Below are 26367 nucleotides of genomic sequence, written 5' to 3'. Positions count from 1 at the left end.
TTCCTGTAGTTTAGAGGAAAAAGAGCATGCGCTCAAAGATAATGCAGTATTTTGTGCATGTGTGTGTGCATGTGTGTATATTTTTGAGACATGGCATCTCTATGTAGGCCTGACTTGCCTGGAACTCTATATAGACCAGGATGGCCTCACACGCACTGAGGCTCGCATGGCCTCTGTCTCCTGAGTGATGGGATCAAAGGTGAACATCACCACACTAGCTGATAAAGATATATTTGAGAGGTAGTCAACAAAACTTGTTGAAGTTAGTAAGGAGGTGGAAAAAGTGAGAGTTAAGAGTTATAGGTTCTGGCTTGTTTGCATTGTATCATAGACTAAGAGATAAAATAGTTTAAGTCTGGGCTGGAGGGAAATGGAGTAATGAGGTATCTCACATTTGAGGTACCAATCACTATGGGTATAGATGTCAGTGATCTGTCAAGGGATGATAATAAAATGATAAGAGTAAAAAACTAAAGATAGAACAATGAACACCAGCATCCCTGAAGTTAGCAGAAAAGAAGGCGGATTAGTGTGGTTAGAGGGGGTCACTGAGGAAAAAAGATAAGTGGGAAAATGATGGAAAGAGCAAACACCCAGGTTCACAGAAGCTAGATGTTTGTGAAAGCCTGACTGTTGAAATTAAAACCTGAATGTTCCTTTGGTGTAGCCAAGAAGGGGAAAATAAAATGTAAATTTAAAAACTATTTACAAAAAAATCACTGAAGAAAAAATTTAAAGCAAAATTTGTAATGACCTATTTATTTTGTTGAGGAATTTTGCCAATGAGAACATATTTGAAACATTTTTGAGTTTTCAAGTTTTAACTTTCTTTAGAATAGTTATGTAGATTGCCGCCAACCTGTTCTTAAACAAGAAAGCCCATAAAGCAAGCATTGAAAAGTGTATAATGGGATAAAATGTCAGGGAGACCATTGTACTTCAGTGCCAGAGGAAGAAGACTAACCGATTAGCCAAAGTTCTCATTTCAGTGAATGGAAAAGCAAACTCCAAGAGAAATAGCGCATCCAGTCAGTGCAGAGGTGGGAAGCTTTGGATGGGCCTGCTAGTGTCAGTAATGGAAGACTGAACCTTCTCGTCCTGCTTTCAGAAAGAGGAAGGAGAGATGGGGTCAGGGTGAGGCAAATATGCTGGTTCTAGCATCCTGCTGAGGATCTTGAAGTAGAAGTTTGGAGACCTGAGTTTGATGATGCACAGTAGGACTGGGGGTCAAGTCCTGCTAACAGCATTTGAGGGTTAGGGAGAAGCTATCTGCAGCAGGCAACAGTTAAGAGTTCAGCAGGGCTTCCATTGAGGAATAATAAGAAACTGAGCCTTCCCTTTTAGTACAGGGAACAGTTCTGCTCTCTCGTCAGGGCAGGAAAAGGTCAAGGGTTGAGTAGGGTCTTCAGTAGGGCTGGGAAGTTGGGTGTTCCCCAACCTGTCACAGGATCCCAGCCAGGACCAGAGCAGAAACCCTGACCCTCCACTTCTTCATTCAGACAGGACTCGTGGCAGCCATGGGTCACCTGGGAGGAGATGACCAGGTCAGATCTGGGCCTGCTGGTACCAGTACTCCTAGACTGCACTTTATTTATATTCATATCACAGAGGCAATCACATATAGCAAAAGTGCCCCAAGTTCACAGCCACCCTTCTCATATCCTGTGACAACATCCACCCTCTTTCCTCCAATACTTACATCAAAGAGTCCTGCCCCATGCTGCTGATAGAGCCTGGGATTGAGAAAGCCAAGAGGGGGGCGGCCATTGAGGATCCTGTGCTCATTTATCAAGGATAAAATTCCCCCAAACACTGGAGTAGAGGCCTGCAAGATGAAGATGCAAGAACAGATCAGGATTTGAGAGGGGTGAGACTGCTGAGGGAGGATGCTTGTGAAGATCAGAAGTCTCTAAGGAGTCATGGGTTCTGGGTTCAAGATTCTGTAGGTAGAGGAGTGAGAGTAGTTCCCGAGTAGAGGGTTTACAGCCAAGCTGATTCTCACCGAGGTTCCAGACACCCATGGAATGGGGACCATGTTGCTGACCACCCAGTAGCCATCAGAAAGTGCGGCGACATCTGGGTAGGCACGGCCGCTAGCATTGAAGTAGCTAGATGGTGGTAGATGAGAGCTGGATTTCAAGAACTTGGCTACTGCTTCCTCCTGAAGGACATTTCTGAGTGAGTATTGGCCAGTAGCCTGCTCAGCAGGCCACTGGACTGAGGACAGTCCCCCCGGACCCGTACCCTCCACCTCCATATAGCCACATGAATATCCACAAACCTGGTAGGAAGGCTGTGGGAAAACATTGCTGAAGCCTCCACCACTGATATAGTCAACTACTTCATTTGTGATGAGGAAAGGATTCTTGAAAGAGGTTCCTCCTACTGTAGTGACATAGGGGCTAAGGAGAAGACAGTATTCAGATAGTGGGTGTACTGGCTAGTTGGCTCTGCGTGTCAACTTGATACAAGTTAGAGTCATCAGAGATGAAGGAGGCTCAGTTGAGGAAATGCCCCCAAGATGGCAGGCTGAGCAAGCTATGGGAAGCAAGCCAGTAAGCAGCACCTGGCCTCTTCATCAGCTTCTGCTTCCAGGTTCCTGCCCTGCTTGAGTTTCTGTCCTGACTTCCTCCAATGATGGACTGGGATCTGGAAGTGTAAGCCAAATAAACCTTTCCCTCCCCAACTTGCTTTTTCTGTCATGGTGTTTCATCGCAGCAATAAAGGCCCGACTAAGACAATGGGTGACCTCCAAGATGTGTGGAGGTGGGTGGGAACAATCTGGGTCATACAGGAAAAGGGAGTAAGGCTATAGAAGCCTGTATACAAGAGTTTACTGATAGATTGGAAGCCTTCAAGACATGGCTGGAGTTAATTATGTATACTTTTCTACGTGAAAAACAAACAACAAACCCTAGCAACTAAAGAAAAGAGACACCACATTCTGTTCTCGCAGCCTGGGATATACAGGAAGAAAAGGGGGCACAGCAAACACAACAGGTAATGCTGAAGGCTGAGCTGTAGCAGCTCCTGGTGGCATCAGAGTTCCAGTGAGGAGTGGTGTACTTACCTAGAAGCAGGGAAGCTAGGACGGAACTTGTGTCTTCCAGAGACAGACCAACACCCAGCTCCAGTGTCACCTGGCAAGGACATTAAATATTCAGATTAGTTGGGACAAGCTTGGGGTGTAGGCTCATATATACCAGAGAAGAAATGTACATGCCACCTCAGAGTCCTCAGGTCCTGTCAGTAGACCCTGTTAAGGCTCTGAGTTCCTATTATGAGTCAGAAACCAGGCTGAAGGGTTCTGGTTTCAGTTGGGGTAAAGCCTGCCTCTTGGGTAGGTGGAAAGTCTTAAATTTACGGTACACGGTTACCTGAAGCAAAAAGGAGGGTGAGACCCCGAGCGGCAGCCTTCATGAACTCAGTGTTGACTCTTTGGATATAGGTGCTGCTGAGGGAGTCTTCATCGTCTCCATAACTCACAGTATGTACATGCGGCAAGGATGACTCATTGCTAAGAAGCAGGAGCCATTGTAAGAAGGGCTCCTGTGCCTCGTGGCGGCCTGAATTGTTTTAAAAGAAGGGACATGAGTGGCCATTGGATGGTTGCTAGAATCTCCCTTCAGCCCATGGCATGCCTAACCCTTGATGAAATGGCGCAGGGATGGACAGTCTACTCCAGCCCATTTCCCCGTCCCCCAACTAATTCCCATAGCAATACCAGGACTACTGTAGACCCAAGTGGTGATATTGGCACCAGCACTCATCAGGTATTCCACATCTAGACTGGCCTCGATCCCAGCTCGGCCTCGCCCCTGCTTGCCAACCACTTTTGCAACCGAGGCCTGGTGTGCAAAACTGCCACCGAACAGGCGCATGAACTCAGTCAGGTCCGAGTTATGGAAGTACTGTTCCAGGAACTGTGGAAACATCCAAATCAGGAATCGCGGATCAGAGAGAGGCCCAGGGTAGTGAGGTACTCAAGCTGTCTTGAGGAGGTGGTGACGACCCCCAGGGCTTTGCATGGCTCACCTGGGCACAGGCCTGGCTATTGTTGGTGGTGCCAGAGCCCACGTCTTGGGCAGTCAGGTTGTATCGCTGACGGAGCACAGACGGAGTCACTCCCAGGTGCAGGCTAACAGTTCCTACCCCTTGTGGTTCTGGACGTTGTCTTAGAGATGACGAAGGGGGGAAACGGTGCAGCCCCCCCACTGTGGAAAGGGGTCAGGCTTAAGGAGGTCTTACAGACCCTACCACCCACTTCACTACTGGAAAGACTCTATGCCTCTTGCAGCATCTAAACTTCTTCAGCCTAGAGATCTCCCTCCCCCGACCTCCCTTGTGTTTACCAAAATCCACATGAGGGGCCAAGGCCTGGGGAAGCTGGTAGGGATGTGGAGATCTTATAACATGGGTCTTTGCAGCTCCCCCTACATAGCGATGGAACTCAGCTCCGGGGAGCAGCAGCTCAGCCTGCCTGGAGTAAGAAAACAGAACCATGGGAAAGAGTAGAGGCGCTGGCCTGAGCCCCACTTAGCAGCTGGTCATCGGCTCCGTATGCATTAGCTGTACCCACAGGCTCCCAGCAAGCTTTAAACCCCCTATTTGGAGTATTTTGTCTCCTTGGTGGGACAATGGATTCTATGGGGCAATCATTACTTCTCACCAGACACTCAGCCAGCAAGTCAGAAAGTCCTGGGTGGTCACTGAGTCACAGTTCCGGGCTCCGGCTGCTGAAAGCCATTTTTGGACAGTTCGGAGGGTCAGTGGTGATGGTTGGACCAGCTCAGCTACATCCTCTAGGGTTAGGTACTTTCCTGCAGGGATTCAGAAGAGGATCTTGTCTTCACTTGATGCTTTCCTGGTTTGTCTGTTTAGACCTCAATCAGAAGGCATCAAAACTTCCCAAGGAGGACTGTGTCAGTAGGTGCTAGGCATATCGGGAGTCAAAGGGAGGAAAAGGCTGAAGAGACATGAAATGTCATGGCCAGGAAATATGCACAGCATGTACTGCCACAGTCACAAAAATTCAAGGGGGTTAATAAACGTTCAATGGCCCATTTTAAGCTTATCTTCAAAAAGATTTTCCCAATCTTCTAATTTAGCTTGGCTCTTCACACTGGTTGATTTTAAACAAGATAATGGTGAGTCATTTTTTCCTGCAGTGAGGAGCTTCTTGGGTAATCTGAGGATGCTCCTCCCCCTTCCACCTCCAGTCCCTGCTCCCCGCACCCCCACATACACACCCTTGCCTCACCTTTCAGGACTTTAAGCAGGGGAAGGATTCAATCCAGCCTGAGCATCATAGAGAATGCTCTGGAATAGAGTGGGGGCATGCTCTAGGGAGTGGGGTGAAGGAGAGGAAACTTCAAACAAGTCAGGGTGATGGGCAATAGTCCCAGTGAAGAGAATAAACAACTGAGTTGGTAGCAAGAGGGATGGCCAGAGTGGATTAATCCAAAGACAATTTAGGACTTAAACTAGCAACAGAGTGTGGGAGTGGCTATGATAGTGGGGTGGGGGTGGGGGGTGGGGGATAGGGGGTGGGGGATGGGAAGGACCACGATGTGAGGTCCTACACATCGTGTGTGACCTCACGTACACATACTAACACATACACACATTAAGTGCTAGTTCTCCATTTGCTAGCTGGTTAGGAGAAGTCGACATTTCAATCTAGATCTGATTATAAGTCATGTGCTCCTTAACGCAGCCACCCCACCCCCACCATCTTACTGGCACTTGAACCTAGGGTTTTTTGTCTGCTCCATGAGCACCCTATCAATGAGTTAGCTGAGCAGCTAAAAAAAAATTTTTTTAATCTTGACAATCTCGCTACACTGCTCAGACAGGCTTTGGATCCAAAAATCTTCCTGTTTTAGCCCAAGTAGTTAGGATTATTACCTCATGTTACTAGACTTAGATTTGTTCTTAATTTTAAGACTGACGGACTCAGGTGGAAATTTTAGAGGGGGGGGGTATGTGTATATAAATGTGGCAGTTGCTGCCATTTGTCTGTCACACCAGAAACATGGCCCTACAGGTTCTGCACCAGCCAGTGCCTGCCTGATCCTGCCTCCCACTTCCTGCCCCAACTTCTGATAGGCACCATATCGAGGAGAGCTGGGATCCGACACAGCCTGCACCAGCTCCGAGAGTCTTTCCAGGTTCTGCTGTTTCAGCGCAAAAGTGAGACTCAGCTCTTCCTCGGGATCCACTCGGCCCAGGGACACCCAGCCTGGAGGCAGCCTAGGGTCAGGGACATGATTTGGTTAGGCCATGGATGGGAAATCCCGAGCATGGAAAGTTTGGGATTAAGAACTGACACTTCGGGTGGAATCCTAGATGCAGATAAGGTTCATAGGAGGTAAGTGACCAGAGACTCAGCCGAGGGGTGGCGAATAAGGCTACAGAGCGGGTACTAGGAGCAGCTGAGGATGAGGAAAGCTACAGCCAAGCATCTGCGAGACAGGTATGGAGGGGGCACCTGTAGGAAGTACTAAATCAACTCACTTCCACCGCTGATCCGGCTCAGGGCTGTAAGTGCATTTGCCAGCGATGACGAGAGCAAAGAGCCCTAGGAGGCTGCAGGGACAGCGGGTGGGTTTCATCAGGAACTGAGCCCTCACTGTATTCCCTCTACAACACGTAATCCCTCTAATGTAACCCCCTTCAGCTACCCTCCCCACCTCAATTTCTCACCGGGCTTGGAGTCCCATTTTGGCTTTCTGGTTGATCTGTAGTCATGTGATAAGTCACATGAGCACGGTCTGGCACCTCCCCCATATCCCTGCCTAGTAACTAGTGACGCTGCTGACTCCTCCCTCCCAAATGAGCTGTTCTGAACGCTGGGGCTGCTATCAGAACTCTATGCTGGTGTTGAGCATTTAAGCCTAGGGCTCCTCTTCACCTGCTGCCCAAGTCTGTCTCTCCAGGAATCACAAAGGAGTGGTCTCTGAAGCCCCATAGGTATGGGCTTCTCCTGGCTGTACAATATTAGAAAAACAAGCTCTCAGAGCCTAGGTTTCTTCATTTAAAATTCAGTGACCGTTATATAAAAGCAATGTGCCTCATACAAAATGGACATTGCAATAAAGCAAGCAAATGAAGCCAAGACTGACCTGGCAAAGACTCAACTAATGTGAGCTTTATGAGTGTGTCTGTGTGTGTGTGTGCACACGCGCATGTGCGGAGGGTATGGAGGAGTTGGGAGTTGGGGATTTCTTCTCTTACCTGCTCTTCACAAAACACCACATCTTATTCCAGACCCTCAGGCTTAGGACCCTAGACTGTTTCCTACTCAGTCAGTCTCTGCAGGAAACCTCTGCAGTTCAAGTCCTGACCATATTAGAGGGAAAAGCTGCAGAGAGCCCAAGGCTAGGCTTCTGAGCTCCCAGTGCCAACCCTACTCCCAATGTCCAGATGTCTGCCCTCCCTCTGGGCCCCCTTGGCTACTGTGCCAGGTATCCACAGTGCCATGCCACTGACTTCTGGTTACCCTGACAGAACAGAGCCAGAGGCTGGATACAAACTGCAGTTTATTAAGGCTCCAGAGTGAGAATTGGCACTTGTTCTGGGCAGGGGCAGGGGTGTCAGAAGAGCCCAAAAGAGCTGGGCCCAAACAGGTTGGAGGGACCTCCCCATCCCCCTACCCCCAATAAATAAAGTCTCAGCTCCATCGCAGGGTGCTGGTGCAGGGCAGGAAGTCTTGGCTGAAGACAACCCAAGGCTGTTGCCTCGTTCGTATTTCTCTCCACACTGGATCTGACCAACAGACCCTCTGTGGTCCTAGTGCTGCGGGGACTGCGGAGAAATGTGGGACCTGTCCCATCTGTAAGAGTTTGGGGTGGAGAGCTGGGGACTGGTGGTGGCCTCCCCATGGCCAGTCATGGTCCGAGGCTGCCTAGGGCAGGCTGAGAATGGGGCCTGCTTTGGGGACACTGGACGTGTCCCAGGTCGGGGCCCAGTTAGGGCCACAGCTAGATGCGCAGCTCTGTGTCATCCGGAGGCTCCAGGCCAGACTCTGTGCTGAGCGCTGAAGCCGAGGGACCCTGGGCTACCCCGAATGGTGAGACAACGGGAGAGCGAGCAGCCAAGGGAGACAGTGAGGGTGAGAAGCTGGGGGACATGGCAGCTGAGGAGAGGGAGCCTTCGTGGCTGATAGGGGAGCGGTGAGAGGCTGGCGGGAAGATGGCGCGGGCCACAGCCGTGCTTGCTGGCTTTGGGGGAACAGACTTGGCTCCTGGGTGCGCCACAGCAGTGATGAGGGGTGGTGGGTCAATACGGGGAGCGGGAGGACATGGACGAGCTTCATCCTTGAGCCGCGCAATCTCTGTGAAGACACTGGCCAGAGGCTGGAACTGAGGGCACCAGCTCAACAGGTAGTCCCAGTTATAGCTGCCACGGAGCTCCTCCTCACCAGCCACGATGGCGGTCAGCGCTCCAGCTACGCATGGCTTCCCATCTGCTGGGAAGCCATAGTCCCCGGTGGGTGCAGGGCTCAGGCCACAGCCCCCCAGGAAGGCTGTAGCAGTGGCTGGAGGCCCCTCCTCTCGGTACAGAGTGGCTCCTGCGCCTGGCAGCAGCAACCCTGCCTTTCTGCCCTTGTACCAGGTGTCAGGGGCAGGAGGCTCACAAGACGTGTCACTCAATCCATCCGCATCCTGCTGGATGCCTGAGTCAGGGCCTCGGGCAGCCAGGGAGGAGGCCACGCTGGCCACACGAGGAAACTCATTGATCATGCGGATCTCATCATCCTCTGCAGCCTCTGCTGAGCCTCGGCCACTTGAATGTGAAGGGTCCAGGGAGCCACCACGAGGGTAGGGCCCTCCAGCTCCCGGCCCACCATAGCTGGGGAGAGTCTGATGATACAGATGTTCAGAGGGTGGTGGGCTGGGGGGTTCCCGACCCAGCTTCTGTAAAGAGCTACTGGCTATGGGTGCTGTCTGTGACATCGGGCCAGGGGCTGCCTCTGCCTTGCGGCTCCGTGCCCGAACAAGGCCCAGGACCAGAGCTGCCAGGGCAAGCACCACCACAACTCCCAGAGAGGCTGCCACAGCCCCGACCAACAGCAAGTTGAGGTCAGGTGCCAGGCCTAGAGCAGTGTGGGTAATATCCACAGTCACAGGCACTGTGGCACTCCGGGACCCAGGCAGAGGCCCTCTTGCAACTACCTCCAGCCTTAACTCCCGAGGTGCCTCACGCCGGGTCCGGCCCCCACCTCCAGAGGTGGTTGTTCCACTCCCTGGTGCCCGACTGTCCACTCGCAAGAACAAAGCACCTGTTGTCTGGTTGATAGCAAAATAGGGGGAAGAGGTAGCCAGCGAATAGAGCACCAGGCCATCAGCACCTCCATCCTCATCTGTGGCCTGCACATGGCCCAGGCTGTGACCACGCTGGGCACCTTCTGGCACTTGGAAATGGAAAGACGGAGCCAGGAATACAGGGTCATATTCGTCCTCTCCAGTAATCAGCACTGACACAGTGACAGATGCTGAGAGATTCCCAGCATCAGCAGCACCCACTAGTAGACGGAAGCTTCCTGTGTGCTCATAGTCAAAAGGCACCCTTGCCCGCAATTCCCCTGTTGAGCTGTTCAGAGAGAATGCCTCACGACCCTCGGGCCCTGGCACTGCCTCCAACAGGCTATATCGGAGTCTACCAAAAGTCCCAGCATCCCCATCGATTGCGTGTAGTGTGGTCACAAGAGTGCCTGGAGGCTGATTCTCAGCAAGGCTAGTACTGAGCAGGTTCAATGGGAAGGCTGGACCGTGGTCATTCACATCCTGGACCTCGACTGTCACTGGTGCCAAAGCAAAGTGTGTCCCAGCAGGGTCAGCTGCCTGCACCACAAGCTGGTGCTGAACCTGGGTTTCACAATCCAGAGCGCGGGCCAGCCTCAGAGCACCCGAGTTCTCATCCAGCTCAAAGAGGCCCAAAGGGTCCCCTGAGCTAAGGGTGAAACGCACGAGGCCGTGAGGTCCAGGGTCAGCATCAGAGGCCTCCACATGCAATAGCTCAGCTCCAACAGGCATGTCCTCGGGTACTGTCACACGGTAGGATGCCCGAGTAAAGACAGGAGGGTTGTCATTGACATCCAGCACAGTGACAGTCACTGGCACAGCTGAACTGCGGGGTGGCTGCCCCCGATCCGCCGCAGCCACAGTTAAATTGTACTGTGTCAGGCTTTCGAAGTCTAGAGGCTCAAGCAACACTAGGCAGCCCAAAGTCTGGGGACCTGGCCCAACACCATCCCCGACCTCAGCTAGACGGGGTTCCAGCTGAAAAACCCGGCCTCGATTGCCACTGATGATGCTGTAATCCACAGCAGCATGGGTGCGGCTCCCGTCAGCATCTGTGGCCTCCAGGGTGAGCAGGGTGGAGCCAGGGGGCAAATCTTCAGACACAGCAACACGGTAGTGTGGCAACGTGAAGCTTGGCGCATGGTCATTCTGGTCCCTCAGCTGCACATGCACCGTGGCCTGTGCCGACCGGCCTGGAGTCCCATGGTCTCGGGCCTCTAGCACCACATCCACCATTCCCGGCCCCTCGTGGCCCAAGGCCATTGCTCCCACTGTTGTGAACAGAGTTCCTGAGATGAGAAGGGGAGAAAGAAACAAGCATTCAGTAGTGTTACTGTGTCAACAAGAGCTGTTCTCCAGGGTCTAGGCAATGGCCTTGGGAGTCAAGACTTGTAGGAACTGGGACAGCATGCAGTGTCCTCAGGTATTCAAAGTTCAGGAAACAGCTTCTAGACTTCTAGTCAGGAGGGACTTTTTATTAAAGATAGGATGGAGTGGATGCCTCTACCGGGTCTGAGATCCAGAAATAATATGATGAAATAACCAGTTTTAGGACTGAGCACCAAATATAAACCAATAGAGTCAACGATAAAGGGATTAGATTATGGGGAAGACATACCATTGTTAGGGTCAACACTGAAGCCCTCAGCGGGGGACGTCAGATGGTAGGATATATGACCATTGGCACCCGAGTCTCTGTCGGTGGCAGAGACTGAGAGAATGGCGCTGCCAGGAGGGGTGTGTTCCAACATCATTACCTGAGGGGTAACAGAAAGTATTCATGGCCAAGCCTCCCAGCTACCCTACTGTCCCCCTTAGCCTGGAAGCTGGAGCTTGGCCCCATGAACTGTGCTTGGTGTCCAGCTTAGTACCACAGTCCTTAGTGCTGGAGTAAGAGCTGCCCACCCTCTACCTTCTCGCTACTGGATGCAGAACTTGGATGCAGTTCCCAGGAGCTGGAAAAACAGCCTAAAATGGGACACTCTCCACCCATTCCAAGGTCACCCTAACATCCAGCCCAGTCTGGCCACTTCTACCCCTGTCCTATTGCTCTAACAGGAAGAACTCCAGACCCAGGTATGGGGGCATCCAGACAGAGCTGGTACCTGGTAGAGGCTCTGTGAGAAGGTAGGTACATTGTCGTTGACATCTTCCACAAGCACTGTGAGGTTGGCATGGCCCTCATGAGGCCCATCATGGGCCAGCAGCTGCAGGTGGTAGTGGTCACACTGCTCATAGTCCAGGGGGCCCGTGAGGGAGACACGTCCTCCATAGCGGCCTATACTGAAGGGATCCTGAGGCCCCGATGGGCTCAGCACATACCACAGCACTGGTCCAGAGTCCACATCATTCCCTGTCACCTGGGCAATCTCTGAGCCCAACAGTGCATCTGCAAAACACGAGGGAGGAGTGACTGCAGAATCATCCTTATCCTGGGAGCCCTTTGTACCTCTTTTATTCAACCCTCACCTTCTGACACTCGGAGCTCCCATGGCTGGGGGATGGTGGGGCGATTGTCATTGGTATCGATGACCATCACGGTCAGGGTGGCTGAGCCCACCAGTGCTGGACTCCCTCTGTCTGTGGCCATCAGTACCAGCCTAGACACAGAGCATAGTCAGGGAGCAGGGCCTAGAAATAGGAGTGGACCTGGGAAGGGCAAGGAGGATTCAGGACAAAACTTTACACTGGAGGGATTCAAGGTGTGACCTGGGAGTGAGAGAAATGCAATGCAGGGCTCGAATACATACAGACTTGGGGTCTTGGACCCACGGGTGCCAGGTCTCACCGTGTTTCGGCCCAGATCTCCCGGTCCAGGATGGCAGTGGTAGTGACAGTGCCTGTGGCTGGGTCTACATGGAACAAACCCCGTGCTGGCTGGGATGCAGCCAGACTGTAGGAGATCTGCCCTCCAGAGCCTTGATCCAGGTCATCTGCTTCCACCTAGTGAATGCACAAGGTTGCTGACCCTGGCTTGGCCACACGGAAGCCTGACCAGCCCTGTCCCTTCTTTTCCCATCATGCCCCGCACCTGCAGCAGGGGTCCCTCCAAGGGTCGGGACTCTGGCAGGAAAGCCACATAGTGAGGCCGCAGGAAACGGGGAGCATTGTCATTGGCATCTTGAAGGGTCAGGGTCAGCACCGAGAAAGCAAAGGCTCCTCCGCTCTCCGCCTGTAGCACCAGCCGTAGCCGTGGGCTTGTCTCAAAGTCAAGCCCCTCTGCTGAGCGAACTGTGATGGCTCCTGTGGGAGTCGGGTCGCATCAGTGATAGCTCCTTTCCTTCTTCTGGAGCCTCTTTCTCTATGGGCAACTCCTCCCGCTAAGAAGTCCTCTGGCCCAGAGAACCCACTACACTAGGTTCCCCTTCCTCTATTCCTGTTCCTTACCTGTGCTAGGTTGAATGGAGAATATCCCCCTCTCATTTCCACTGAGAATGCTATAGGTAATTGGTCCATTTGAGCCTCCTGAATGGACAGCCTTTGGGGAGCTAACTGGAGTCCCTGCAGGGAAAACAAGAGAGGAAATGTGGTGTTGGCTGGACTATGGTCACCACATTGCCCGCGATTAACACCAGGTCTTCCAGGGGTTGAAGTCTGGCACACGTAACCAGGGACCCACCTGGTGGTGCATTTTCACGGAGCACAGCCTCATTACTAGCTCTGGGAAAGCGGGGTCCACGCTCGGGCTCTCCTTGTATTGCAACAATGACCACACCAGTGGCAGAGCGAGCGGGGCGGCCAAGGTCAGTAGCCACAATGAAGAGGACGCGATCCTGAGGTCCAAGAGCCACAGGGGATCGAGCCACGCGGATTTCACCAGTGTAAGAGTCCACAGTGGTGCCAGGTGGTGGTGTGCCGGCCAGCCGGTATAGGATGGAGGCATTGGCACCAGCATCTCGATCTTCAGCTCGAAGCGTGGCCAGAGCCAGGGTTGGTTTGTGGAGGCTAGGACCTGGGCGGGGTAGGCGGAGGCGCAGAGGACTGGTGGGGAAAGCAGGTGCATGATCATTGACATCACGCACTGTGATGGTGACTGGTACTGTAGTGCTCAGAGGCCCAGCAGCTGCCCCATCCACGGCTGTCACAGAAAAGGCGTAGCTGGCACAGTGCTCTCTGTCCAAGGCTGTAGCTGTGCTCAGTTCTCCAGAGGTAGGCTCCAGCAGGAAGGCCCCAGCTGTACCTGCACCCAGGTAGTACATCACACGGCCATTGTCTCCATCGTCCGGGTCATGAGCCTGTAGCTGAAGCAGTAGGGTCCCTACAGGCGCATCCTCAGGCACCTCCACAGAATAAGAAGGCACAGGAAAGGCTGGCGCATGGTCATTGGCATCCAGCACCGTCACTGTCACAAGCAAGGTGGCACTGAGAGCTGGCTGGCCTCCATCTCTGGCCTCTATCTGCAGCTGGAATGCTGGCTCTACCTCCCGGTCTAGTGGCCTCATGGTGCTAAACTCCCCGGAAGTGAGATCTAGTGCAAAGGCTCCCGAAGGATCCCCATCTGCAGGAGTGTGAACACACAGACGTGCATATGTTAGCCCACGGTCGGGGGTGCTTTGTAGATAACAGCAGGGATCAAACAGTAAAGGGAGTGGAAGAAAGGCAAAGAAACACAAAGATAAAGAAGAAACAGAAACAACAGGGCAAAGAGAGACTATAAAACAAGCAAGGTGTGATCTTGGGGCCCCTGAGTCCCCTAGACCCTTTCAATATATATATATATATATATATATATATATATATATATAATCAGAGTATTTTCCTAAAACATTGTGTTATCTTTTTACTCTTTGAGACCAAAAGAGTTTGAGGATAACTGACTGTGTGGTATATAAGAAATATAAGACATAAGAATAAAATATATAAGGATACAAGACTAAAAGGAATATAAGAATAAAGCATAAGAAAATGATAGGATAAAGAAAATAGGTGTAGAGAAAGATAAAGCGATGGAGGTGCCATAGAGGCGCCCTGAATACACTGATGTGCAGGAGAGACACAGAGGAAGCAAAAAGAGACACAAAACCATTGACAGAGACTGGAAAGGGCCACAAAGCAGCAAGAACTGGGCAAGTTGGTACTGCCAAGCAAGGCATTCTTGTAGCGCTGGACGCCTCTCACCAAGGATGCGGTACTGCAGCTGTCCGTTGAGTCCCCCATCTGGATCAGAGGCTCGTAGCGTTGTAAGGGTTTGGGGGTCCTGGCCTTCAGGCACTTCCAGGGAGAGGTGGGTGTTCCCAAAAGTTGGAGTATGGTCATTCTCATCTTCCACAGTCACTCTCACTGTGACTCGAGTTAACAGGGGTGGTAAGCCCCTGTCCCGGGCATATACTGTGGAGAAACAAAACCAGGAAGATGTACCCTACCCCGTGCCATGGAAAAGCTCACCGTGCTTACACATGTTCACCAGGTGCACATATAAAGCAGAAAACGTCTGTCTCACAGCACACATTGGGGCACATACATGGACATACACAACACATGCCAGAAACGTTCTTTCCTTTCTATGTCCTCATGCTGACTGCATGCAAGATACAGCTTCAGTTGGAGATGATGTGACAGAAAAGACAATAAATTAGATGTCAATGCCTGTACTCAACTCTCAGCCCTGCTACTCCAAACCCTGCAAATTTGAGCAAGTCACTTAACCTCTCTGCTGCTATCAATACGCTTCAATGCCGAGTGGCTGCAGTACAAACCAGAGGTATTAGAAGACATGGTGGTGACAGTATGCACTGGAAAACTAGTGTTGACAGGCTAGAAGTTAGTTCTTCTTACACTCTACCTTGGTGCTCCCAAAATGTAACAGGAGTTGTGTTGCATAAAGCCTCTAGCTTTTGGAGGTCCTGTCAGTATACCTGTCAAATTGATCTCCTCCTGCTCCTCCCGGTCCAGAGCCCTCAGAGTCGTGAGAACTCCAGTGTTCGGGTCCAGAGAGAAGCTCTCGCCAGAGACACCCCCATAAGTCACTTGCCCGTTGGCCCCTGAGGAGAGGCAGCATGGAGGATGATCAGAGGGTAGGTATACTTTTGATTCCCTCACTCCGTCCCCCTCACAATTCACTCCCAACTCCATTCCTCCCAAAACTCATTCCCACAGGACTTACCAAGGTCAGGGTCAGTTGCCTTCAGAGCGAGCAGAGAAGTGCCAGGTGGACTGTTCTCACGAAGGATGACGTTGTACTCCTGCTGAGGGAAAGCGGGTGCCTCGTCGTTGACGTCTACAACACTGACAGTCAGGAGCTGAGTGGACGAACGTGGTGGGGAGCCGTGGTCTAAGGCCACCACCGTCAGTACGTGCTCAGCTCGCTGCTCACGGTCCAAAGGCCGCACCACGGACAGCGCTCCTAGGCAGCAGTAAGGTGGTTGGTGGCCAGCTTTAGCGTTCCTCGCACTTCAGCACTCTCCACGCCTCCCCATCCCGGGCCCTACTCTCACCAGTGGTCGCATGTAGCCGGAAGTGGCCGTCCCCTCCAGCCGCAAGGCGATAGGACACGCGGGCAGCCTCCCCCAGGTCTGGATCCCGAGCTACCACGTGCAGCGCCGCGGGCCCAGGCGGCTGATCCTCTGGGAGGCGCACCCTTGATGGGGAGGCGAAGACCGGGGCGTTGTCATTTTCATCCGTGACAAAGACGCGCGCCGAAACGCGCGCTGCCCTGCGGCGACTGGCATTGGCAGGCCGGTCCGTGGCTTCCACGAGCAGTAACAGCACGGGTGTGGTCTCCCGATCCAGACCACGAGGAGCGCTGAGCGCCCCGGTGCGCGCGTCCAAGCGCAGGGCGGGCACCTGGGGCTCCTGCCGCAGCAGGCGGTATCGCACTTCACTGTTGGGACCTGGGCCATCCGCGTCCGATGCACGGAAAGTGTACAGCGTGGCACCGGGGTCGGGGTTCTCAGGTAGCGCCAAGGCCAGGGGGTCGCGCGCAAAAGCGGGCGCGTGCTCGTTCTCGTCCTGTACACGCACCTGCACTCTTAACAGCCGCGCGCCTGCGCCTCCCGGCCCCTCGGCGCGCACCGTGAGCGCGCGCCAGGCCGGCCCAGCCTCAAAGTCCAAGGGACGCGCCAAGTACAGGCGACCTGAGGCTGAGTCCAGCGCGAAGGTGCCCTCGGGATCGGCGCCACCAACCAGAGTATAGGTGAATCCGCCCACACTAGCTGGCTCCTGAGGGGCCACCGAACCCAACAAGGATCCAGGTCGAAGTCCCTCAGCTGCTGTCACTGTCAGTACTACAGGCACTGTTGCCGCCACCGAGTCAGCTTCTATGAGATCTGGTGACTCCACCATTCGCGTCGAGGGAAGCACCTATTGCATACCAGAGCAGGGAAAGTGAATCAGAAGGATCCGTGTAAAAGCGTTGTCTGTGCTGGTTTCTTGGGTAGTAGGGAAGAGCGGTCAGGGTGGACTGACAAAGAGTCGAAGGATCTCAAGAATATGAATCTATACGAGGGGACCCTGAGGGGACTCTAGGGAAGGCAGTCCTACCTGCACGAGCAGTTGGAGGCTGGCACTTCGAGGGGGGCTGCCCTGGTCGTGAGCGCTGAGAGTCAGTACGTAGTGCGGCCTCTCAGCTCTCACAAAGGAGGCTGCAGTGTGCAGCTCCCCGGTGTGAGGGTGCAGAGAGAAGAGCTCAGAGCCGGGACCTGGGGACCAGCAGGGGGAGAGGACAGATGAAGTTTTGTCAGCCAGAACAAAGCAGGCCATGAGAGCTCTGATCCCTCCCAGGATCCCTCCCTCCTTCCTGCCCCCATACCAGTTAGGGTGTAGAGGATGGTCCCATTCTCCCCCTCATCTGGATCTTTGGCCTGCAGAGTTGTCACCAGTGTTCCCGGAGGCACTCGGTCTGGTACCTGTGGGAATACAACTCCCCTACAGTCGTCTTCTTCCAATGCTTAAAATAACCCAGAATTGGCTCTCATCCATCTAGACATAGGTAGAGCTTTTTCCCCTTTTGTCTTATACCTGTTCCTTACCCAAGCTCACAGCTTAATGGGGACATCCCTCCCCATCTCTCTTACACTACTTCAGAACGCGGTCCTGGTGCTTGACATACCTGTACAGGAAGGCCCCCACCAGCAGCCCCTGAAGCCTGCAGGAAGGCAGGACTGTTGTCATTGAGGTCGAGCACCGCGACGTGCACAGTGCCCGTGGCACTCCGAGGTGGACTACCGCCATCCTGCACTTGCACCAGGAGCTGGAAGCTGCCTTGCTGCTCTCGGTCCAGGGTTTGCAGTGTAGTCACTTCTCCTGGAAGCAAAGATGGAAGTTGTGATGAGATGCTTAAGGATCCAGAGCCTGGCGACTAGCTGTGGCTAGGAAACTTGGGCGAAGGTGAGTGCCAAGGCTCAGCTCCAGACCGAACCCTGACCCTTACAGCCAACGTCTGGGCTGGGGGCCCTGTCTGGGTGTTTGCCAGTCTGAAGATGAGGCTGTAGTCTAAGTGCTTACCAGTCTGGGGGTGGATGCGGAAGGCCTTGCTGTCTTCTGAAAGCTGTTGAAGGCTGTAGGTCAGACGCCCATTAGGACCTGAGTCTCTGTCAGTGGCAAAGACTCGGCCTACACTGGTCCCTGGGGGTTGATTCTCTGCTACAGCCAGAAAGGTGGGCTCTTCAGACAAGCGGGGACTGTGGTCATTTTGGTTGAGGATAATGATTCTCACTGTGGCTGTGCCTGTCTGTTGCCCCAATTCAGCTTTGGAACCAGATACAGCCATCACCTTCAATGTGTATAACTCCTGGGACTCACGGTCTAGTGCTGTCCGTACCCACAGCCACCCACTCTGTGACTCCAGGCCAAAGGGGTTACTGGCTCCATCTGCTGCAAGATGGTAAGTGACAGGGCTCCCATCTGGTGCCTGGGCCTGCACTTGCAAGATCTGAGTTCCAGTAGCAGTGCCCGAGGGCAAGTCCACACGGTAGGCAGGGCTGTCAAATCGTGGAGCCAGCCCATGGATTCCCAAATCCTGTATCGCCACACGAAGTCGAAAGTGGCTGGTGCGTGGTGGGGAGCCTCCGTCCCTGGCCTCCACCTCCAACTCATGGGCTGGTCCCCCTGGAGGCCCCAGAGGTCCCATGAGCCTGACATGGCCTGTGGTAGGGTCCACAGTGAACAATCCATCACCCCCAGCAAGTAGACTAAAGGTGACTCTACTGTTAGCTCCTGAATCAGGGTCTAAAGCACGCAGCGTGTAGACGGGAGTTCCCGGAGCAGTGTTTTGTGGCAACAGTACGGTGTCTTCAGGTGCAGGGAAGGCAGGAGAGTTATCATTCACATCATCCAGCAGCACACGGATCCGAGCCACAGCAAAAACTGGGGGGTTCCCACTGCCCGCTCGAACTTCTAGCTCTAGGACCGGCCCCAGAAGCTCCCGGTCCAGAGGGCAAAGTGTTTTTAATAGCCCTGAGGGTGAATCTAGGGAGAAGAGCCCTCTGGGATCCCCACCTGATAGGGTAAGGGTCACAGGCCCTAAGCGACCTAGGGAGAAAGAGAAAACCATTAGGAAAGAGGTAGGGGTAACCTATTAATCCCAAGAAGAGCTGGTCCCACATTTGTGCTTCACAGAGTATTGAGAAAGGGGGGGTGTTTAGCAGGGAAACTGGTTGGCATTAGGGTGGTATTCGTGTGCCATACTGTTTTGTATTAGAGCTCCCTGCCGTATGCTGTTCTAGGGTCACCCTGAGATGGTCCTGGGATATCTGATACCTGGTGGGTTGTGTGCCTGGACTATGCCCACACTGGTGCCTGGTGCCACATCTTCTGGCACTGAAAAAACATACTGTAGTTGCTCAAATATAGGTGGTGTGGGGGTTCCAGGCACAATGCTGATGTTGACTCGGGCAGTGGGTTCTGCTTGTAGACCACCTCCATCCTGAGCCCCGATCTCCAGCTGCACCACAGAATTAGCCCGTCTGCCTAAGGGCCAGGCTACCGTCAACAGCCCTGGAGAAGGAAGAGAAGCAAAATCGATGGAGAAAAGACTAGGGGAAGGTCCTGGGAAGAGGAGGCAATGAGTTATTTAGGTCGGGAGGAGAGGCTGGGAGCAGGTCCTGGCAACTGGAGGATCCTCACCTGAGTGTGCATCCAATGCAAAGAGTGGGGGACTGTTGCCAGCCAGGATGTGGTAGGAGAGTCGACCGTGGGGTCCCTGGTCAGGGTCATGGGCATGCACCCTCAGCACAGCTGTGCCTGGGGTGCTCTGAGCACTCAGACTGGCAGCATACTCCCGTGGATAAAACTGAGGTGGGTTGTCATTCTCGTCTGCCACAAATACCTTCACGTACACCATGGACTTGAGGCCTCCCTGGTGGGACACGTAGCCATCAGTCAGGAGGCCTTGTCTGACTTTGGTAAGAACTCTACCCCAATCTCCTTGGCCAAGGTCTGTGTACCTACCCCATCGATAGCTGTCACCGTGAAGTCAAAGCTCGAAGGTCCCTGGTCACGGTCCAGGGTCCGGGTGGTACACACGTCACCACTGTGGGCATCAATGCGGAATGGGGGAGATCCAGAAGCTCCGAGACCAGCACCCAAGGAATAGGAGAGGACACCAAACGGGCCACTGTCAGCATCTGTGGCTGTGACCTGGGGAGAGGCTGGGGTAAGTGATGCTCCCTCTTGTCAGAAAAGTAAGGGCTATGTGGAGGTGCACGGAGGACTAGAACCTGAACCAAAACCCAACCCCAAGCCAGATCCCAACACTTGGGTTCCTAGGAGGCTCTGGTTACAATTGTTGTTTTGTTAAATAGCAAATAAGACCCTGCCAAGGCTGAACCTTGGAAACAGCTCTTTACTGTGGCTGTGGGCCCAGATATCCCAGGAGACAGACTTCCTTCTGCATGAATCCCTGTGGGCAGCAGCACAGCTGCAGTCGTCAATGGGTAAACCTTATTTGATGTGTGTTTGAAAACACTTTAATATATAGTGTTGATTCATTAGCATTGCCTTCCCAGACACGATGCAGTAAAGACACAGCCACGGTACACTTAGAAACTATAACTCGTGTCTGGCCAAAGCTCATCTAAACATGCATTTTATTCTAGAAGGCACATCACCGCCTTCTACTGCACTAAGTAAAACACTAGTGATCTACTTGGGATGGTTTTGAATGACAAAATCACTAGTGAAAAGCTCAAGTGTGCACCAAAAAGCGTCACCGAAATAGAACTCAAGTTCACGTGATCACAGGATGAGGACTGAGACAGGAAGCAAAATGTCACCTGCCTCGGCCTCAAGGGAGGAGCCTACATATTAGGCGACTAGTCTCTACACGTGTCTGGGATTACCAATACATTTTACGTAGAGTGGTGAATCTGCATATAATGAGGGCCAAGTACAAAGCCAAGCACCAGGGGCAGTAGCCCCCAATTGCAGAGGATTACAGGAAACTGCTAGCCTCATCCACGGTCCTGTCCGACTCAGCAGAGAACTGGTGGATGAACAGCTGCTAAGATTGATAATTTAAGTCTAATCTCATGTGCAGGGAATTGTTTTTAATAGTAGATGCTCCTTTGTTATTCCTTTTAAAGGATTTATTTATTTATTTCCTGTATGTAAGTAAATGTTGCTCTCTTTAGACACACCAGAATAGGGAAGTGGATTCCGTTACAGATGGTTGTGAGCCATTATATGGTTGTTGGGAACAGAACCCAGGACCTCTGGAAGAGCAGTCAGTGCTCTTAACCTCTGAGCCATCTCTCTAGGCCTGGGCAGTGTTGTTTTAAGATGGAGATCTCACTGTGCAGCTCAGGCTGGCCTTAAACTCGGGATCCTACTACCTCCCCCAGCTAAACGCTAGGATAGCAAGTATACCCTTGTCATCCCAGCATGCATGTCTGGTCTTTACAGCGAGTGTTCATTACATTGTTCACTACAGGGTCTGCTCTGTGATATCTGGATGTGGCTCGTGCACATCAGCCTAGGTACACTGCCCCTGCTCTCTGCACATTTGCACACTGAATGAATAGGCACCGGATCACCCTACTTTGTAACAAAACTTTCTTTCACGCTAAGTTTTAGACATTGGGTGCACTCTAGGCCCTCCATAGTGGGCTAGCTGGTGGCTGACTGCTGCAGGCAGTGACAAAGTGCTCTTTGTGGGCAGAGTGACCTCAGGGTCATGATATGCTGCAGGAGGAAGCTGCAGGGTTCCCCTTCTCAGCCAGAAAATGTGCTCAGAAAGAAAGCCGGCCAAGGATTTCTGATTGTCGCCCAGGCCCTTGACAGAAATGATCTGTGCCGTTGTTTATCCTCCTGAGAGACATTAAGACCCTGCCATGGCTCAACCCTGGAAACAGCTCCTGCTCCAGCTCTTTCCAGTGGCTGTGGGCCCGGATATCCCAGGAGACGGACTTCCCCCTTGTGTCTATCCCCACAGGGAGCAGCACAGCTGCAGCCACCTTCAGGAGCTGTCAAACACCTCGCCCCCGACTCTGCTGCAGGAAGAAAGCAATAAACAGCAGTAAGGGGAAGTTGTCAGGAAGTGACCCCCAAAAGGCTCAGGGGCCATTGACTGGAAATGACCAAGGCAAAGTGGATTTCCTGAACCCCCGCCCCCTCAGAGGCTTCTCGGTAAATACGGACTGTTTTCAGCAGGGTCTCATCTCTCCAGCCCGCGCTCCCATGCTTCTCCTCGTATCTGCCCTTGACCCCTGGCTCTCATCAGAAGCACTATTTCAAGGACAAAAGAGAGACCCTTTTCTATGAACCTTGCTACCAGACTCTGAACTTACTGTATGGTCCCATCCTGACCCCTTCCCTTGTGCGCCTCCTGTTTTGATCTCTTGCTACTACTAGAATAATCTGCTTCTCCTCCTCCTGGGTCCCCACATGGGCCGTTCTCCACTTCTCCTCCTCCTGGGTCCCCCACGCCCCACACGGACCCTTCTCCACTTCTCCTCCAGCTGCTCTTGTTCATCCTGTTCCCTGGACTCTTTCCTTGGCATTTTTTCCACCCTGCAGGCCTCTTTCACTTTCCCAGCCTCAAGAACTGTCTCTAATAAGCTCTAAGCTTAGGAGACCATTCCCCTAGGCTGAAAACTTGGACATCCAGATGTCTGCTCAACATCTCCACCTGGATGTCCCACAGTGACCTTAAATCTAAACTGTCCAACTCTAAACCCATGATCCTTTCAGACTTGCTGACTCTTCCATCCACTTCCTGAATCCAGAAGTTAGTTCTTCTTCCTTTTCCCTTGCCTGGAATATCAATCAGCCTGGGACTGAATAAGTCTTCATTATCACCCCTGTATTTCGTGTCTTCCGTCTGAGCCATACCTCCCTTGGACTATTCTGATTCCCTTCTTATAGATGCTGACCCTCCAACCCACACTTCTGACATTTTAGGCTAGATTTTTTTCTTTCTCCCACTCCCCTGCTTCCCCACCCCCCTTTTTTAGTGCTGGATGCTACTGTGAATTACATCATGAGTAACAGCATCCCAGGCCTCTACCTACTGGATCCTGGGAGCATCTCATCACTTCTAACAATATATGATGCCTAACTATTGCTAAATGTCTCCTCTGGAATTTAAAATGGCCCCCAGCTGTAAACCACTACCCTACACTAACAACAAGTTGAAAGATAAATTTGATCATATTCCTCCTGTACTAAAAAACAAAAAAACCTTTAGGGCTGGAGAAATGACTCTGTGATTAAGAGCATTGGCTATTCCAGAGGCTCTTTGGGTTCAATTCCCAGCACTCACATGGCAGCTCACAACTGTCTATAACTCCAGCTCCAGTGCATTCAACACCCTTACCCAGATGTCTATGGAGTTAAAAATGCCAATTCACATAAAATAAATAAATAAATAAATAAATAAATAAATAAATAAATGGCTTTCATGTTTTACATAGGGAAACCATTGGCTGGCCTGGCTTGCTGTGGGCTTTAACTGGCTGGCCTCCCGTACGGTCTCATCTTCTCTTCTCTCATCTCAAGCTCCAGCAATACTGAACTACTCAGAGCCTTGAACAAGTCAGGTTCTCTCACTCCTCTGTATGTGTCACCTAGCCTGGGGCCTTTCAGCTGTCTGATCATCCCACGAACTCTCTCTTATTCTTTAGGTCTCAATTCAAAATCCTCTGTGCTTTGGGAAAACTTCCATACTGCCTATTACCCCATTATGGAAGTTTTCTTATTTCAACAAGCTATTTCTTTGCAAATTAAGGTTTATTCCAATCTGGGCTTATACATGACTACATTCTGTATCCCTAATACAGTGACTGCCACATGTGGCAGATGTTCAAGAGATGTACATTGCATAAATCAAATGTTAAGACTTTATAGCAGTTATGAACTCCCAGTGGTCATTTTTATCTTTCCTTCATTGTTTCTAACAACAAAAACTCTAGGAAACCACCTGGAGAGTTGCTCTTGTGCTTCGGGAACTAGCCGGGAGAGGAAAAGTTTGGAAGCAATAATCCACTGGTCCTGGCCAAGAGAGTGCACACATGTGAGAGTGGGTGGTGGAGCCAGACAGCAGAAGCAGGCAAATATCCAGAATCTGGCCAGAAGGCAAGAGATCAGCCAGACCCAGGCACTAGCCTAGAAGTCTGGGCCAGCAGGCAGCCCCCGAGAAGATGCTCCGGTCTCTGATGAGACCTTCTTGCCCTCAGTTGTCTCTACTGCAGTAATACTTGTGGGGTTGCCAAAGCTATCTTTCCAGAAGACCAGCTGGCCTTCCTATGATTTTTAAGAAAAGTTAAAGCCTGTGACCCAGCCTGTTAACTACTTGTCTTCTCTCCCAGCAACTCTTTTTCATCTGTATAACTGAGACAAACCTGAACAACACAGTCTTAACACTGTGGTGTTTATCCAACAGCTTTCTGTAGGCCAGGTGTCTCTGTTCACATCCAGCAAAGCATCAGTACTTGTTCTGGGCCTCTTTTCTGGGCTTCCAAAAAACTTCATGTGCCACCCTCTACAATGCTGGTTATTTCTGTATCTCCTGTCTAGGACTGAGTACTGTCCGAGAACTGGAATATCTGTTTCCCCTGTTCTCTGCTCTGAGCACATTGCAAGGCTTACAGTGCTGAGGAATAATTTATCACCTACACATCAGTCCCTTCACCCTTAAAGGCAGTTAGCTACTTTAAAACCAAAAGCAAACAAGCAATCATGCCCTTCCCAACTCAAAGTTCAAAGACCTCCTTTATATTCTGAGTAAAGTCCTAACACATGGTGGCCAAGGATTTCTGCAATATGGCCTCAGACTGCATCCTTAGGTCCATGTTCTTGCCTTCTCTTTCCTTGTGCGCTGTGAGGTCTCCCTCTCTGCACACTAGGATCTTACTAGATTGTTCTCATCTTTGTCCTTGAACCCATGTGTCCCATCAAGGCTCCTGTCCAAGGGAAGGGGTAGAGGCTTCTTCCAGCAGAGCATAACACTGGACTAAGCATAGAGCACTCTGTAAATGCTGGTATATCCCTTGTGAAACATAAGCCATGTGGGTGTACAAAAACTCCACCTCTGCCATTTACAGACTTTGCAGAGTGTTTCTTTTGTTTCCTGACACTACATGACACTCTTCTTCCACACCCTATCTTAGATTCTTCAACTGCCAAGATTACCGGTCTCAAATCTTGCATCCTAACCAGTCTTCTCGTTACACTACCTGTATAGACATTGGAGCTCACAGAACAGGGCCAACCCCTTTGGCTTAAGCCACTGTCAACACTTGCAAAGCTAGGGTGCTGCCCTGGGTCCTCTGTGTCCCTCAGACCCACTGTTGCCCACAGTGCCGTGGGCAGGGCCTACCCACCTGCAGGAAACAGGTTCCAGGCTGGGTACCTTCAGGCAGCGAGGCATTGTAGAAAGTCCTCTGGAACTGGGGCTCATTGTCATTCACATCCTGTAAGGCCACACTAACTGTGGCAGAGGAGACTAAAGGGGGTAGGCCCCCGTCTGTAGCCACCACAATAAGCTGTGGCTGAGGTTCTAGCTCATAGTCCAGTGTGGCAGCTGTGGTGACAATGCCTGATGTAGGATCGATGGAGAACCAGTGAGTGTGAGTGCCAGGAGCCAGACTGTAGGTGACCTGACCATTGGTGCCTTGGTCAGGATCCCGGGCAGTCACCCGTACCACGAAGCTGCCAGGCAATGCAACTTCAGGCAGAGGCTCAGGTCGGTAGAGCTGGCGGTCAAAAGCAGGTGCGTTGTCATTGACATCAGTGACATGTAGCACAAAGGCAGCTTCGGCCCGAAGCGGGGGTGAGCCTGAGTCTGTGGCTGTGACTCGCAAGTTATAGACATCCCTCTCCTCCCGATCTAGCCTTCGAGCCACACACACCAGATAGATGACACTGTCTTGGGTGCTCAGGGCAAAGTGGCCCTCTCCACCCTCCAGGGACACATTGACGTGGGCAAAGTCACCATCATCTGGATCTGACACAGAGATTCGAGCAACAAGCTGTCCAGGTGGGGCAGCCTCAGACACTCGGGGGGAGCCATCAGCACTCAGGAAGATGACAGTCATGGACGGCTGATTGTCATTGGCATCTCGCACATGCACTGTCACAAAAGCTGAACCCAGCTCTGGGTGAGCCCCGCCATCCCGTGCCTGCACCACTAGTTCATGAACTCGCCTTTGTTCAAAGTCCAGTGGGCGCTCCAGCTTCAGAAACCCTGTGTGTGCATCAATGGAGAAGGGTTCATCCCCTTCACTCTGTCTCCTGTTGATCTCATAAGTCACAGCCCCGTTGGCACCAGCATCAGCATCAGATGCAAACACCTGCAAGACAGGACTTCCAGGGGCCAGACTCTCAGACACCACAGCATGGTATCGGCTTTGATTGAAAGCTGGGGCATGGTCATTGATATCCAGAAGTGTCACATCTAGCAGGGCCTGAGCCCTCCGGGGTGGTGAGCCACCATCGTAGGCCTCGAGCTGCAACATGTAGTGTGAGCGGTTCTCCCGGTCCAGTTCCCCAGCAATCACCAGCTCAGGCACTGGAGCTCCACCAGGACCAGGACGTGTCTCCAGCCGAAAGGTCTCTCCAGCCCCATCACCAGATAGCGCATACCCTTGGGTTCCTAGGCGGCCGGCGTCTGCATCGCGAGCAGGCTCCA

General features: G+C 52.2%; 2 protein-coding genes across 2 annotated transcripts in view; both read right to left on the bottom strand.

The window, feature by feature from the left end:
- Positions 1 to 731: 731 nt before the first annotated feature.
- Positions 732 to 6794, bottom strand: Tpp1 (tripeptidyl peptidase 1). The gene is made up of 13 exons (XM_052155381.1): positions 6706 to 6794; positions 6517 to 6588; positions 6113 to 6252; positions 4670 to 4820; positions 4353 to 4480; positions 4036 to 4214; positions 3725 to 3923; positions 3378 to 3566; positions 3071 to 3140; positions 2282 to 2402; positions 2003 to 2161; positions 1700 to 1825; positions 732 to 1526 (listed from the first exon to the last, which is right to left on the bottom strand). The coding sequence occupies exons 1-13, from the start codon at positions 6720 to 6722 to the stop codon at positions 1386 to 1388; spliced, it is 1692 nt and encodes a 563-aa protein (XP_052011341.1). The 5' UTR covers positions 6723 to 6794; the 3' UTR covers positions 732 to 1385.
- A 730-nt stretch (positions 6795 to 7524) lies between these two features.
- Positions 7525 to 26367, bottom strand: part of Dchs1 (dachsous cadherin-related 1) — a 33287-nt gene continuing 14444 nt past the window's right edge. Inside the window, exons 2-21 of the mRNA XM_052155369.1 lie at positions 25061 to 26367; positions 19692 to 19880; positions 19368 to 19599; positions 19002 to 19238; positions 17748 to 18773; positions 17353 to 17546; positions 17053 to 17149; positions 16785 to 16942; positions 15740 to 16604; positions 15409 to 15648; positions 15161 to 15286; positions 14424 to 14633; positions 12925 to 13803; positions 12693 to 12806; positions 12337 to 12548; positions 12094 to 12248; positions 11775 to 11905; positions 11411 to 11694; positions 10924 to 11062; positions 7525 to 10594 (exon numbers count right to left, since the gene is read on the bottom strand). The exon at positions 25061 to 26367 is cut by the window's right edge and continues 586 nt beyond it. Of these exons, the coding sequence (XP_052011329.1) occupies positions 7983 to 10594; positions 10924 to 11062; positions 11411 to 11694; positions 11775 to 11905; positions 12094 to 12248; positions 12337 to 12548; positions 12693 to 12806; positions 12925 to 13803; positions 14424 to 14633; positions 15161 to 15286; positions 15409 to 15648; positions 15740 to 16604; positions 16785 to 16942; positions 17053 to 17149; positions 17353 to 17546; positions 17748 to 18773; positions 19002 to 19238; positions 19368 to 19599; positions 19692 to 19880; positions 25061 to 26367 (9407 nt within the window). The 3' untranslated portion in view covers positions 7525 to 7982. The remainder of the gene's footprint in view (positions 10595 to 10923; positions 11063 to 11410; positions 11695 to 11774; positions 11906 to 12093; positions 12249 to 12336; positions 12549 to 12692; positions 12807 to 12924; positions 13804 to 14423; positions 14634 to 15160; positions 15287 to 15408; positions 15649 to 15739; positions 16605 to 16784; positions 16943 to 17052; positions 17150 to 17352; positions 17547 to 17747; positions 18774 to 19001; positions 19239 to 19367; positions 19600 to 19691; positions 19881 to 25060) is intronic.

Source organism: Apodemus sylvaticus, chromosome 1 (assembly GCF_947179515.1).
Source record: "Apodemus sylvaticus chromosome 1, mApoSyl1.1, whole genome shotgun sequence".
Taxonomy (NCBI): Eukaryota; Metazoa; Chordata; class Mammalia; order Rodentia; family Muridae; genus Apodemus; species Apodemus sylvaticus.
The sequence above is the reverse complement of the archived record's forward strand: the minus strand, read 5'-3'. Positions and strand labels throughout refer to the sequence as shown.